This window comes from Bactrocera dorsalis, chromosome 4 (assembly GCF_023373825.1).
Source record: "Bactrocera dorsalis isolate Fly_Bdor chromosome 4, ASM2337382v1, whole genome shotgun sequence".
Classification (NCBI taxonomy): Eukaryota; Metazoa; Arthropoda; class Insecta; order Diptera; family Tephritidae; genus Bactrocera; species Bactrocera dorsalis.
Window position 1 is genome coordinate 65,593,011 of NC_064306.1, and position 16,277 is coordinate 65,609,287.

At 34.3% G+C, this 16,277-nt stretch overlaps 1 protein-coding gene across 1 annotated transcript in view; it reads right to left on the minus strand.

Annotated features, from left to right (window-relative positions):
- The window catches only part of LOC105225209 (small G protein signaling modulator 1), a 40,640-nt gene extending 28,569 nt beyond the window's left edge, over window positions 1–12,071 (minus strand). Inside the window, exon 1 of the mRNA XM_011203578.4 lies at window positions 11,655–12,071. Coding sequence (XP_011201880.2) covers window positions 11,655–11,676 — 22 coding nt within the window. The 5' untranslated portion in view covers window positions 11,677–12,071. The remainder of the gene's footprint in view (window positions 1–11,654) is intronic.
- Between the last annotated feature and the right edge of the window lie 4,206 nt (window positions 12,072–16,277).

The window sequence follows — 16,277 nt, forward strand, 5'->3', positions numbered from 1 at the left end:
AATCTTTAGTAACAGTAACTTATAATATTCATCTCAGGCTTAAAGTGGAATTAAATTGAGAATTTTTTTGCGCAATTATTAGCAACAGTGAATTCATGAATTTAATTAATTTTTTGGTGATGAAAATACATCAAGAACCAGTATTAATCGATGGTATGAAGAATTTAATCTGGGTCCTTGATCACTCCAAAACAAATTTCGTGAAGATCGTTCAAAATCGGTACTGGAAACTATTGATAATGCGTAAACTAATATTGCAACGTCGCCATGTGACCAATTATGAGCTTAAGACAACTATAGACATTAGTTGGACCAGCATACATTCAATATTACGTGGACATATCAAAGCAAAAGTGGAAAATTAAAATACTTCCTGCTTTACTCATTTTTTTTCTATACTTATTTGTTCCACTTTGCTTGTTCTCTATATTGCTCTGCTCTCCGCTATATGGCTAGTCTTAGCTACTTTGTGCTTGTAAAAGCTGTAAGCTATCAAATCCTAACTTTTCTCAGAGATCCTATTCCTTCTCACTTAAAGTGAGCACACTTGTAAAGTGAACGATTTAAAGTTTGTAAGTTTACCAAGTTCATACGTATTAAAGGTAACTCTGTAAACTCTGACATTTTCTTCGAATTTTCCAAGTCCTCAATTATTATTTTTATTTGATACTGAAATATGCTCATCTACTTGTAGTTGGGAGAAACGAATAAAAGCTCCTAAATCATATTTGTATTTTTGCCAAATTGTTGGAGGTAAAAATATTTAGCAGCACCATAAATAATTTCAAAGAAGTTTTAGCTAGAATTTCACTTTCCCTTTGACCCTTAGTCACCATCACCTCACACAAATATTTCTATGTCAATATGTGAATATATAAACAGATACAGATACAGGGTGCGACATCTGTGATGTGTGGTTTTAAACAGGGAGCAACTTTGACATACGAGTATACTAAGCAACTGAGTCGACTAGACATGTTTTAGAAACTCCCTTATACTAGAATAATAATAGTGTGCTTATGTAGAAATAGTAACGGTTGATGGAAATCAAGTTTGGCAGATGACAGCTTATTATGTCTACCAGCAAATTCGATTCTTAAAAGTTACTAGTTTCTACAAAATAAGGTGTCATGGAACACTGCGAACCCAACTACTCAGTTGATGCAACTAAACAATTTTTGGTTATCTTAAACAGGCATCAAGAACTCAAGATTCCTCTTCTCATTACATCTGTCTATGCGGTTTTTCGAAAATCGAAGTAAGCGATTGACGAACTTAATTCAAACTTTTAGCCGAAATTATTATTATACCACTCGTGCTTCTCGCAAAAGTATAAGAAACACAGAAAAAAAATAAAGACAACGAGTTGATTCAAGTTTTGCTAAAATTTTGGATTATTTTTCAAAATCATATCAAATTAAAAAATAATAATGAAAATATAAATAACAACTTACTCACGACTTCTAAGTTGTCACACCCTGTACAAGTATGCTCATGCTCGTACAGTAAACATGCCAAAAATTCATGTGGCAAAAAGGTTGAGCAAAAGTTTGAAAATTTAACCGCTGACACATTCAACTCTTGCCTCATTTTTAGCATTTATTTAATCTAAGGTTCGGCATGCTAACCGTTTTCAGTAAACAGTTTTCACTTTACATTTTCATGCCGTACGCCTTACGTTTCCCCCTTGGTATTGACGGCATCTCGATGGTCACATGGGATGAACCACGCACATTCGCATAGTCATATGGATTTACATGTGACTTTGCTGAGAGCATGTACCATATGGCAAGCGTACGATAACGCATAACCACTAAGAAGTAAGGATTTAACGGCACATAGCAATTTATATACAACATACGTGTATGTAAGTTTGCACAGCACAAATTGGTGTGTGGATAGGAAAAAATGTGCAAAAAATATGGGTATACGAAACGCATGGAGCTATGTACGATACATACATAGCATATACATAGTTACATGCCTCCGATCACAATCGCTATATTTATTTATGCAATCCTCTTTGTGCCATGACAGTTTACTCGGCCCATATGTTTAACAGGTTATGGTCGGAAGAGTAGTATTGTGCGCGAAATTAAGTATTTGCGGAGATAAGCGATGACAATGCGAACGCTCCGAAGTGACCTGTTAGGAAAATCAATGCGAGTTTGATATAATATACATATAATCTAAAATAAATGAGATTTTAATTTGTTTTGTTTATTTACTTTTCCTACTACTACTACTCATCTTTCTCTTTGACACCATGTCTGAAATCCCACGTGATCTGTCAAATACTAATGCATGAAAATCCTAACCTCAAAAAAATCACCCGTTTAAACTATATTAGCTTTGTCAATTCGTCAAACCGTAGAGTGATGCGAATCGAAGAAACAGCAGCTAGAGAAAAAATGCTAACGGATATATTTTTGTTTTAACTTGAATTTTGCGTTTTACATATTGTCGATTTCGCTTGTAAAATAGTAAAGCTCAAAAATAGCTAGCAAAGAAGTGGTGAATAGAATACACAACTCACGTAATCAAATAACAAACAATTATACCAATTTAATATGGGATACTCTTCACTATCAATAATTCTGGCCAACATTATTGTTGCTTACTTTTATAATAATTAACAAGCGTGCAGAGCAGAAAAACAACCAGTAAAAATATGGTGAATCGAAAAGAGCATTACTAGTCTTGAAATTTAATGTTGAGTAATTTATATATTTTTATATTTCTGGATTTGGCAATTATATTTCTGGATTGGTATTGCAATCTCGCAATACATAACATCATTTATGTTCTGCATACTCAGAACATTCTAACATACGAGAGGTATTTGTGAGGTTTATAGTAACTTAAAATATTCATCTCAGGCATAAAGTGGAATTAAATTACAAACATTTTTGCGGAAATATTTTTACACTCTCGGCGTAGTTTAACTCGCAACAGTGCATCCATGAATTTAATTCATGACGCTACATTAAGGACAGTATTAATCGATGGTATGGGGAATTTAATCGAAGTTCTTGATCACTCCAAGGCGAATTTCGTAAAGGTCGTTAGGCACTGAGTTCTTCGTGTTCGATATCAGGGACCTTGAAAAGTTATAGTCTGATCACAACAATTTTTCCACAAGGGATCCCTCAGCTCAAATACCGTACCGTACATGTCCTCAGAGTGTTAAGAAAATATTATATACCAAATTTCATTGAAATCGGTCGAGTAGTTCTTGAGATATGGTTTTTGGTTCATAAGTGGGCGACGCCACGCCGGTTTTTTGTTAGTCGGTTAACGCACTTTTAGTGATTTTCAACATAAGCTTTGTATGGGAGGTGGGCGTGGTAATTATCCGATTTCTTCCATTTTTGAACTGTATATGGAAATGCCTGAAGGAAACGACTCTATAGAGTTTGGTTGACATAGCTATAGTAGTTTCCGAGGTATGTAAATAAAAACTTAGTAAGGGGCGGGGCCACGCCCACTTTTCCAAAAATTAAGGTCCAAGTATGCCCCTCCCTTATGCGACCCTTTGTGCCAAATTTCACTTTAATATATTTATTTATGGCTTAGTTATGACACTTTATATGTTTTCGGTTTCCGCCATTTTGTGGGTGTGGCAGTGGGCCGATTTTGCCCATCTTCAAGCTTAACCTTCTTATGGAGCCAAGAAATACGTGTACCAAGTTTCATCATGATGTCTCAATTTTTACTCAAGTTACAGCTTGCACGGCCGGACGGACGGACGGACAGACAGACATCCGGATTTCAACTCTACTCGTCACCCTGATCACTTTGGTATATATAACCCTATATCTGACTCTTTTAGTTTTAGGACTTACAAATAACCGTTATGTGAACAAAACTATAATACTCTCCTTAGCAACTTTGTTGCGAGAGTATAACTAGACAAACTCAGACAAGTGATTGAGCTGTTTTGGTGATACGTTGCTCTTCAGTACGCAGGCATATCTCTTCTTTTTAGACGTGTTTGATCGGAGGAAGGTACCAAAGCATTAGCCAACGTGTTTGGGTGATTTCGGAGTTTAGATATATATTTCATTCTGCTGCCCTCTACTTCTTTCTTTATCGTAGGAATACCAAGTTCTTTATAGATACTTTCATTACGAATATATGTACCATGGCGAACAAGTGACTGTTCTAAGCGTTTTCGATGATATGATATACATATATGAACTGAGATTTAGAGATCGTCTTGTGACCTATCGTGAGATTCAGACAACTATAAGCACTAGTACGCGTATGAGCTCGAAATAAAAAAACAATCGACTGTATGGATGTTTACAGATTCTTATGGAGCCGCAGTATGGTGGGAAACAGCGATGATGATCTTGGGAAACTTCTCTCGATGCAACATTGCTTAAAGCTTGCATGTATGCCTGTATGTAGCACTGTTTCGACGGATGTTATACAGGTTTTGTTAGGTGCATTCCTACTTGACTAGATTGTCATACAGAAGTGTGCTTGAGTGTATAACTGCTGCGGAATGATTGGATTTTCAATGATGATATGAAGAGATGGGTATAACTAGAGAGGCAGGAGGGGATGATAAGGTCAAATGTAGGCCGCAAGATCTTACGGCCGAGTGACTTACAAGTACATCCCGGACGTTAGGGTTTTTAGCGTAACCCAAACTTCACATTCTGTCTGAGGCATCTGAGGCACCTATCTGAAAGGTCGGAATGTTTATGTGGGGTGCGTATCGAGGATTGGGTGCATGTTATCGCAGAATGCCCGGTGTACTCGGACATTAGCGATCTGGGAGGTAAGGGGATTAGCTGAACTTACAAAAAAAGTGATCTCCACTAATCGTAACACCAAGCAGTTAGAGTCGCTTGTTTCGTAGTTTCGGCTGCGGAATCTGACTTGAGACTTAATTCTAGTACCACGGGGAACAGAAGCTCTTGGAGTTCGCTCCAGCCTGCTCATGCGTGCTGACCCTTTAGAAAATATCATAGTAGTTGTGTTTAAAATCTGAGACTTTTGACGGGCCTTAACTAAGTGATCAACGTTTTTCGACAGCTGAAAAGGCGGTTATTGCGTTCGAAACGCTTGTTTTGAGAAACCTCAATCAGAATTGCATAAGTGCTTCCACAATTGGTTAAAATTCATGAAGTGAGAAAGTATAGAGGTCTCAATGAAGAATATTGGGAAAAACAATAAGGCGATTTTCCATGAATAATATTTATTATTATCTTTAGGAAAATTTTAGATATATAACTAGATCGGTTATTTAGTATTTTTTTTACATTTGGAAGATATAAAAAAAAACATTTACATAAAATTCTCTGCTTTCTTTAAGAGAACTCACAAAAATAATTACAGACTTCAAAAGGTATTATAAACAGAGCCTTCAAATAGATGCAAAGACGGATAGTTTTTATGCTATAGGAAGGGTTTTCGCAAAGCTTCGCAGTACTTTGAGTATACCAAAAAGACAATATTGTCTCATTTGGTCCAAATTACAAAAATTCACGGAAGCAAAAAATTATTTTGGCACTAAAAATACATTTACAATAGGTCAACACATTCGTCTGTCATTGTAACATCTTTTTTTCCGAAGATGTAGAAATTTCCTTATACTCGCAGATTTTTTAAAATAGCAAGCACATAAGGTTAAACAATAAATAAGACAAAGAAAAGCAAAATAAAGGACAAAAGAGTAAGAAAAGATATTATCATCAATTGCGTCTTCATAGTCATTACTTTTTTCTTTTCCACAGCTAGTCCTTAAAGTGCGTTTCCTCTTCGGCGGACCATTTAAGCAACCGTTGAAATGAAACGCTTATTGACTTTAAATCAACCCAGCGCTTATGAAATAGGTATAATGGCTTAATTGTGATAAACGAGTAATTAATTTTCCATAAAATAAAGGAGCACGTAATTTTAGCCACGTACTCTTAAACGTACCTGCATATACATACAAACTCATACTAAGCGTACGTGCTCTCTGCCTCACCCACATACTTATACACGTACTTATGTAGATACATACTTTAATAATATTTTTGCATGCATGGAGCCATCCGCTATGCTCCCCATTAATGTCCGTCGGTTCATGTCTTAGTTAGTTAGTTAGGATTATATTAAGATTAGTTGGCAACAGGTGAATCTATATGCTTGTGTGTGTGTGCACGCTTCAACGTGGATTTCTTTTTATATGTGCCAAGGTTGGAGTATTGTCTACTGGTGCCAGCGCTGGCTTTAAGGAAATTATTACTGATTTTTTTTTGTATTTGGATATAAAAGCTTCTAAGCGTGCAGGCAATAAATTCGAAATTAGAAATAAAGTAAAATTTTCTGTATTTTCAGAGCTTTTTCGCATTAAAGTCGTACATTATGCTATGGATTCAAAATGTTTGCCCTTTCTGTGAGAGGGCGTCATAAGAAGGAATAATTTATTCTTGTGATAAAGCATTTTGAACTAGAAGCCGCTCAAACTGGGAACCACTTTGAAGCGACAGAAAATTCTCATCACAAGGATTATAGTTTGATACTCGCTTCAATCGGTGTACCGACCGTAATGACAACTAAATTAATCATAACTGAAAAACTAGAGAATACATAGGCTGCTATATATATTTCTGGACTAGGCAACACTAAGTGTTGCCAGGTGCAATCTGACATTTCCATTGGAAAGTTTGACATTTCTTGGCATAACATCACTCAGAACGTTTTGTCATTTAATCGTGAATTGTTTTATGTACAGGGAATTAAAAAATTCATCTCGGCCAAAAAAATGGAATTAACTGGTGAACATTTTCGTGCGATCATTTTTCACAACTTTCAACGTGGATTATCACGAGAAGAGTGCATCGATGAACTAAAATCTTTGTATGGCTATGAAGCACCATCCTATAGTACCATCCGACGCTCGCTCAAAGACGAATTCCGTGAAGGTCGTCCAAAAACAGCCGTTGTGCCAGAAAACATCGATGCCGTACGTGAACTGATAATGCAAGACCGTCATGTAACATACCTTCAGATAGAGGGATGCCTATGCATTTCTCCCATCAGCATACATTCGATATTGCATGAACACCTGGCCGAAAAAAGGTATGTTCTCGTTGGGCCCCGCACAATTTGACAATCGCTCAAAAAAAGGCTCGTGTGGATTGGTGTAAAGAAATGCTGAAAAAATACGATCGCCGTGCTTCAAAAGCTCTTTATAAGATCGTCACAGGTGACGAATCATGGATCTATGCGTATGATCCCGAAACGAAACAGCAATCGACCTTGTGGGTCTTCCAAGACGAGCCAAATCCAACAAAAGTTGTTCGTGGAAGAAGGAAATGGTCGCCTGTTTTTTCGGCAAAACTGGTCATGTGGCGACAGTTTCGCTTGAGCAACGTAGGACAGTCAATTCTGAGTGGTACACCACCATTTGTTTGCCTGAAGTCTTCGGAGAAATTCGAAAAACGAACAAGAGAAGACGAACCATTGTGCACCATGACAATGCGAGCTCTCACACATCGGCTCAAACCAGCGCCTTTTTGACCGGCCAAAACGTCGAATTGATGGATCATCCGCCGTACAGCCCTGACTTGGCACCCAATGACTTCTTTTTATTCCCACACATCAAGAAAATAATGCGTGGTCAACGATTTTCGTCGCCAGAAGATGCTGTTGGAGCATTCAAAAACCATGTTTTAGAGGTGTCTCAATCGGAGTGGAAAAAGTGCTTCGAAAATTGGTTTGAGCGCATGCAAAAGTGTATAAATCTTGATGGAGAATATTTTGAAAAACAATAAAAACATTTTCGTTGATAAATATGCCTATTTTCATTATTAGGCCAGAAATATATATAGAAGCCCTCGTAAAATATTTTTTGAGCATTACCACTTTTTAGTCTGACTGTTACAGGATGGATTCATGTATAGAAATTCACGCAAGTGAGGAAAGTTCTTTGATTGCCCTTCACTTGGGAGTGACCAGAAGCGACTCTTTTACATATGGCTTAAGAAGCTCACGACTTCCGATCTTAAATCAAGTATCCTCTGGGTAATCAAAAAAACATCCGTTTGAAGGCAAACTAAAGTGAGAAGGCGAACCATCGCATGAGAAACTCATCTTTAGATGACGATCATGGCAAACGCATTAATGATAACGATTTAAAGGCACACACCTGGAATGGCCGGTCTCTTAAGTGGGAAGGTGCATTCACCCCGGTGAATAAACGTACAACCACAATTCGCATCAAAGCGAAGTTCTTCAACATATCGCTAATTTGCGCCCACGCACCGAAGGAAGATAAGGACGATGCGACCAAAGATGCCTTCAATGAACGCTTGGAGCGCACCTATGAGAAGTGACCCCGCCACGATGTCAAAATCATGACTTTAACACCAGGGTGGGCACAACGGTCGGGAAATTTAGCCTCCACGAGGAAACATCCACAATTCATCAAGATACCTGGCTGTCTCCGGATCGAAAAGCCACCACCCAGATCGATCATTTTGTGATAGACGGAAGACACGTTTCCAGTGTTTTAGATGTACGTACATACGTAAACAAAACCATTGATTTTCGGAAAAGGCAAACGAACAATAAGGAGTGCCATTTCACAGCGGAAAGAAAACAGACTGCCTACCTCGCAACGTTACGACCACAATACGTGGGAGATGGGATAGATACCGAAATTTAAAGAGGGAGAAAGACGTATTTTACTCGAAAATTCTACGAAAAGTTGCGGCAACTAACAGCCAAGAACGGTACATACTATTGTATAACCCAAAAGTGAGCTAGTGACCGATGCCCAAAGCATACTAATTATGGAGGGAAAACTTCTTCAGCTCGTGATCTCAGCGACATTTGGTTTCAACGATGCCATTTCCCACACATTGCATTAATCAATGGATTTATTGAGAGAAAACTTCGGCGAGCAGACAATTTCACATTTTGGTAAAATAAATAGGATTAAATTTGACCCGGACTGGTCCATTTAACTCGTGTGCTAACTGAATCGATAAACAAATTGTCTCCTAATTCTGTACAACATTTTTCTTGTGTGTAACTTTGTATTTCCAAGCGAATTACGGCAACGGAATCTTGGAAAGTGTTTCAGAAGTGTTTTGAGGAGTTAAGTAAGCGTCGCAAAAGGATGCTTTATATCGTAGGTGATAAGCCTAATTCAACAATTCGCATAATTAATGGTGACATTCTGTGGATTTATGAGAATAACGTCGAAACTATTCAACAATCTGGCAAAGTAGCGCTCCAAAAGTGAGCCGAAGTCGAAATAACAAAAATTCGGTAATAGCACTGAAGGTCATCTAAGCCAAGACTGATAACAAGTATATGGAAATTTGTAAATATTTGTATTAAAATACGTCATTCCGGGTGAAATTTGATCAGATGGTAAATTCTAGCTTTATGGCGCTATATGAACTCACTATTTAAGGAAATTTCAATAAATTTAATCACATTTCTAAAAAAATGGCCTGCCAAACTGATGTCTGATATGAGAAATATTAGTATAAACACTATATACATGTACATACATATATACATATATATCTCCACCTCATATACCTGCAAGCTCATGAGTTATTTCTGTCAAATTACGTTATAAATATTTACAAATCTAATTGAAAAATTAACTATTAATGACAGCAGAGAATTCAAAATACCCTTAATGAGTACAAATAAATACAACAAATTATAGCAAACAAAGAAAATGGAGAACGCACTAATTAAAGAGAGTCCTTTTAAAGGATGAAAGGTGAAATGAAAAATTGAAATGCTGAGCAATTACTGAAATTCACTGAACCAAGCGGAAAATACCAACACAAACAAAGATACACACGCACTTTAAACACTTAAAAAAATGGCGGCATACTTATGAAGAGGGTAGAAGTTCAAATTGTCAGCGTGTACTTCAGAACTTGCGGGCTTCCTACTAACCTATATATAAACGAAAATATAAACAAACGCCCACACATATGCGGTCACATGGTAAACACGCATCCGTAAAAGCGTAGACATTGTAATACCTACACACATATATATACCTGTATGTATGTATGAATAATTGAATATATACCTTAAACATATATATATAAACAGTTTTAAACAAACATACACATACATGCATGGCATTTGGCATATACGTATACCGATTCTCATTGAGTCATTAAAAAGTTGCTGAAAGTTATACCAAAACAATTTGTGCGCGGAGAAGAGGCTCAGAGCCATTTTCTTTACATACACGCTATTTTTTGGGAGGCAACGCCACAGAGTTGCAGGCTAGCCAGCTGCCGACGACGACGTGAGACCACCTGCTAGCACATTTCTAATTAAGCTCCCGAAGGTAAACGGTATTATTTGAAAGTCAGTTGAGCCATTTTGCAGTAGCAGGCTGCTGTAACGGCAGAACGGAAAAGTGAGCGGAAAGTGAGCGAGTAAGAGAGTGAGAGCGTGAAATAAAAGTATGTACGTTAAGTTACAACTCTAAATACAGCAGTGGGCGCTGTAATGGAAACGAGTTTAAAAAAAATGGCTTTAGTACTAATTTTTTTATTTTTATTTTTTTTTTGATTATTTATTAATTTTAATATTTAATAGAATATTTGATAAAACACAAAAAAAAAATAAAACTTTCTAATAATTTTTTTTTACCCTGTGAGGCAACAGGGGAAGGTATTTTTTAATTTATGGTGCATTTTAAATACCCTGTGAGTTTCTAAGCAATTTTCGAGACTAAAAAATATATGGTTTTATTACTATTTAGATTTGTAAAAACTAATTTTAATTTTGACTTCTCTTCATAAGAATTTTTTGACATATTTAAAATTAGCATTGTCTTTGGAGGAGACCAAGGCTATTAAAATCAATTCTTTTTTTTTCTTTTTTTATATATTCTCCTGAATTGTAAGCTTCAAATTGGAACGATAGCTTCCCAGAGGGTAATTACGCCCTCAGCTGTAAAATTACCGTGTTTATCTAAGAAAATTTTTTACATTAGAGATTCGTCAAAGAAGCATTAAAGTGAAGTTTGAAAGAATTTGGCAACCGATAACCCCTAACTTACACAAGAATATGAAAAATTTATTAATTTTGTATAAAAATCTAAATTTTTAAAGTTAACCATTTATGAAATATACTATTCCACAAGCCAAATATGAGTCTAATAGCTCTCCACAGTGAGTAAACATCCACTTTGAGCTTGAAAAAGTCACAAAATGCAATTTCCAAAAATCTGGTACTATTGCAACGCACAACACTGTATATAATGTCTTACATATATAGACGAAAAAGGGAATTCGCTTGCGTGGGCGTATGTATACAGAACGTCATCAAGTAAAATAACAAAAATAACAACAATACGATTTACATACGAAAAAGGGGATAGCTCGTAGCAACAATGTCTGTCGTATGCGTGAAAAGGTAAATTGAGCACTAACGAAATTTAAATGAACTGTAATAAAATGTACGCAAAAACGTTTTCGAAATTGTAATGAAATTTTTTACGACAAAAATTTTCACTTTCATTTTCCAAAAATTTTCATTTTCGAAAAAATTTTGAAAACTGTTTTCAAAAAAAAAAATTTTTCTTGAAGAAAAACGAAACTTTGCGTTCAACATTTACTTAAAACAATAGAACACACACATTTTTTATGCAAAAAACTCACCTGCACTACTACCATGAGCCATTTCGATGCCAACTGTTTGCTTTAACTCCTTCAATGAAAATATTAATTCAGCGCTATACTAAACACAGCACAATAGCGCTGCAAATGTTTAAGTTTCTACGGCAACGCACGCATTAATGCTTAAATAATTTTTGTCAAAAAATCACACGAATCTGTACTTTTTCATACAATGCTTCACACCTCGTTTATACGCGTTTAATACGAAAGAAATTATCACCAAATAAGCACTTATCATTCACCAAATTGCAGTTCCAGTCAAATAATTTATATACACATACAAACACCCGTATGTGGCTTGTTACAATATTATGGAGGTAGCCACTATGAAAAGCCAAGTACTAGCCATAATACGCGCCTTTAGGAGAGGAGACACGTCCGCACACGGAAAACTCAAAAGAAAAACTGCCAGCAAAGGTCCGCATATGCGAAGTTAAGAGCTCGTTAAAGTCAGGCTAACGAGTAAAATACACTCTCGCCCCCACCACACCTAGCATTGCGGCATGTCAAGCAGCGGCAACTGGTTCAGCAACCACCCCCTCGGCAACGATGTTGTGCTGAGCAGCATTAAACGATATTGCTTGGCGAAACTGTTGCTCTCGCATTAACATACCGTCAACAAAGAGTTGTAGCGCACATAGCGACGCAGAGTAGTTGTGAGACTGTCAACTAGTTCAGTTTGTAACTAGTGCTGGTGCATTTTTCGGTGCTAAAGAAATAATATCAGGTAGTCGGAAAAGTATTTTCGTATTTTGTCAATAGATGTCGTTGCAGTTGTATATCTCTAGTGATACCCATCACTTTGTGTTGTACCATATAGTGTTGAAAATTTAAAAACATAAATAAAAGTTTGGTCATAAATACGAAAAGACTTTTTCGACTTCGAATATAATAAAATGCGGCCTTGAAAATCAACTCAGCATGTTATATTCTAATATTTTTATTAGTAAGAAATTCGCTAAAATTTGTTCTTCAAAAAATTTCATTTTTAAAATTCATAAAAAATATTTCTTATCAGCTCACTGTATTTTTTTCTCCGCCCTACCTTCATATACCGCCATCACTTATCAAATCCCTAAATCACCAACTTTACTTTCTCTTTCAAACACCCCGCGCTCTTGTGCTCTCTCTGTTATATAGCAAATTGTTGCTTGTTTAAGCTACCAAATTGTCACTTTCATTTGGGTAGGTTATGTGTTTTTGTGGTTCATGGCGACTGTTTACTTTCCCAACTAACACATGTAACAACTCAAACGCTCTTTTAAGCATACAAAAGTTCAAACATTGCAACTACTCACTCAGCTCTCTTATGCTAAAGCGAACTCTTCACTCACTCAACGAGCCAAGCACTCACAACAGCTGATTGTTTGGTGCTCAATGCTCACTTTAGTGCCTGTTGTGACACTCATAGTGGAAGTATGTGCGAGAGAGTTCCTGGAGTTTGATTAATTGATAGTAATTTTGAGTATGTTAAATTCAAGCGATTTAAAAATATTTTAAGGATTGAAGAAGTTTAAAAGAAATTTTTATATAATTCTACAACCAACTCATAATTTTTATGCTCCACTCAATAAACTTAAACTAAAATGTAGTTGAAAGCGAAACGAACTGATATCTCGGGTTTGTGTAAAGTAAAGTGAACTGATATCTCGAGAACACCGCCGATTCCCTGCGCTTTAATTCAGCGTCTAGAGCATCAGGAGATAATTTTATTACTGTTTTTAGTGTAGGTAAGAAATTTTTCTCTGGTCATACAAGAAAAGTCTACAAAACTTCTCTATTAGAGGATACAATTTTCAGAAAAGGCAGCAAGAAGCTTAAAACTTGAAATTTTGAAAAAAAATATTATTTTTATTTTTTCATTTTTCCATAATCGATACCTTTAAAAATACTAAACTCAAATTTTAAGTAAATATTTCAATATTTTTTGAGTTACAGGCTTCTAAAGTACAGTTGGCCAATACCAAGTGCTCTATTACTTTTCTTTAAACGAGTTTTTTCCGAAACAGAATTTTCCAAATAATTTACAAAATTACCAAATTTTGCCTAAAATTCATATTTTTTTCATTTATTGTTGTATCAATTTTTATTTTTTTCGACTGCAGTTCATTGTATGCCAATATCCTCTAGTAGAGTATATTTGTGGGCTCACCTACGAAGAAGGCTGGAATTATTTAAAAAGTGGAGAACGAAAATTATTAAATTTTTGTCTTCAACAATCCTAAATAACAATTTTGACATTTCTAGTAATTAAAGACAAATGCAATAGTGTGTCAGTGCGTATGAGTAATATTTTTCATCACTTTAAGCATCTTCAATGAAAGTTGACATTGCATCCAAGTCAATGGCTGCACTTAACAACAAATGCAATAGTGCGTCAGTGCGTATGAGTAACATTTTTCATCATTTGAAGCATATAAAAGTTTTCGCACAGCCATCAACAGCTTTAAAATTAATAACAAGTAAACAACAAAAAGTTTATAAATGACATCTATATACTCACCTTCCTATACACTCATAAGCATATACATACATATACTTATGTATTTGAAATGAATAATAAAACACAATGCTTGTACTTTCAATATAAACATGTATGTATACATATAATCTCATTCACTACTTTGTAATAATATATAATGTATGTGTTTGTATATAATTTCACTAGATATTTCTATATGGTATCTTTATACTTTCATATTCATAATTTGTATATAAATAATATATGTATGTATGTATGTATTAAGTTTTACAATTTGCTTAATATTCTTCTGCTTATTTTGTGAATATTCTATATATTTTTACTTTTCTTTCTACATATGCTACTTGTGTATTATCATATGACTATATGGCTATATGTTTGCATGTATGTATGTATGTACTATAAGCAATTACACGCTATACATATACATTTGCAACTGTAAATAATGTTTGCTTTGTAATTATGTTCGCTTTGCTTGCTGTTTATTATATTTAAAATGCCATTAAATATTAAAAAAAAATAATAATAGTAAAAAACAATTTTGGTAAAAGATAAAAAATACTAAAATTTATACATAAATATTAATATTATTATTAATATATTTTTTTTATAAATTTTTTTTTTTTACTTTTTATAAAATAATAATAATAGACGAAATAACATTTACTTTAACAAATTAGAAAAAACTAATGTGGACGCATACTCGTTGAATAATACTTGGAAACCTTGATCTTTATCTGCATGAACACAAATTATGTAAATTTCGGCAAATAAAAAATTTACAATACTGAATGGTTTTTTATAAAAAAAAAATAATTTAATCAAGCTTTTATTTTCGACATTTTTCTTTACCAATATTTGCCACTTCGTTGTTTCATATAATTAACTAATTTCTTTGAGAATTAAAAAAGGTAGGAACAACGCAGTTTTTAAATAACAATATTGTTAATTTTTTTACCACCTACAGTGGTGAGTAGAAATTCAACATACATATGCAAATTTTTTTCAAATTCCACTTACATGTGTACACACAAAATACACTTACAGAACTTTCAGTTGAAAAACATGCAAATAGTGCTTAAAAATATTAGTAAAAGAAAATTTTAGAATTTAAAAATTGGAATTCGTTCATACGAACAAGTTAAAAAAATTAATATACAACCTTAACAATACACATTTTTTTTTATGTACAGGGTATACTTTCCTAAAAATATAATATAAATGTCTTTTTTATTAAGTTAAACCTTTAAACTTTTTAAATAAAACTAAACAAAGAGATATTTTAAAGAACATTGCAGCATACCCTTAGGCGCAAAAGCGCTTGAACTGCTATTTCGGTTATAAATAATGGCTAAATATATTTCAAAAATTATTTAAAAATCTATTTGCACTAAAAACATGGTATTTTCAAAATTTTGCAACGCATTTTTAGGCGCAAAACCGCTGAAATGATTATATATGCTTAAGGTTGTAATTATGCATGGTATATGTGGTCCTTCCGTTTAAGATAACCGTAAAAATATTCAAGAAAAAACAAAATGCTTTAAAAATCTGATTTTTTTAAATTTACAGCATACTTTTAGGCACAAAGCGCTTGAATTGCTGTTTTGGTTATAGCCCAAATATATTCAAAGAAAAGGGATAACAAATCTAAAGTACTATTTTGAATACAGTAATATTTTTAAAATTTTGCAACACATTTTTAGGCGCAAAAGCGCTCCAATGATTATATAAATTTTACGTTGAATAATTTTGTTGTTCTTTCGTTTAATTTTGCCGTAGAAATATTCAAGATAACGTATTAAAAAGCTAAGCTAAAGCTAAAAATTATATTTTCAAAAGCGTACTTTTAGGCGCTAAGCGTTTGAATTGCTGTTTTGTTTATAATTTAAATACATTCAAACGAAAACCATAAAAAATCAGAAATAATATTTTGAATAAGCTAATATTTTTAAAACTTTGCGACATATTTTTAGGCGGAAACCCGCTTTAATGAAAACAAAAGTTGTAAAATTTTATTTTTCATCCTTTTAATTTTATATTAAAAATATGTTTAAAACAAGGTAAAAAAATCCTCTAAAAATTATATTTTCAAAAAAATCGAAGCATACTTTTAGGCGCAA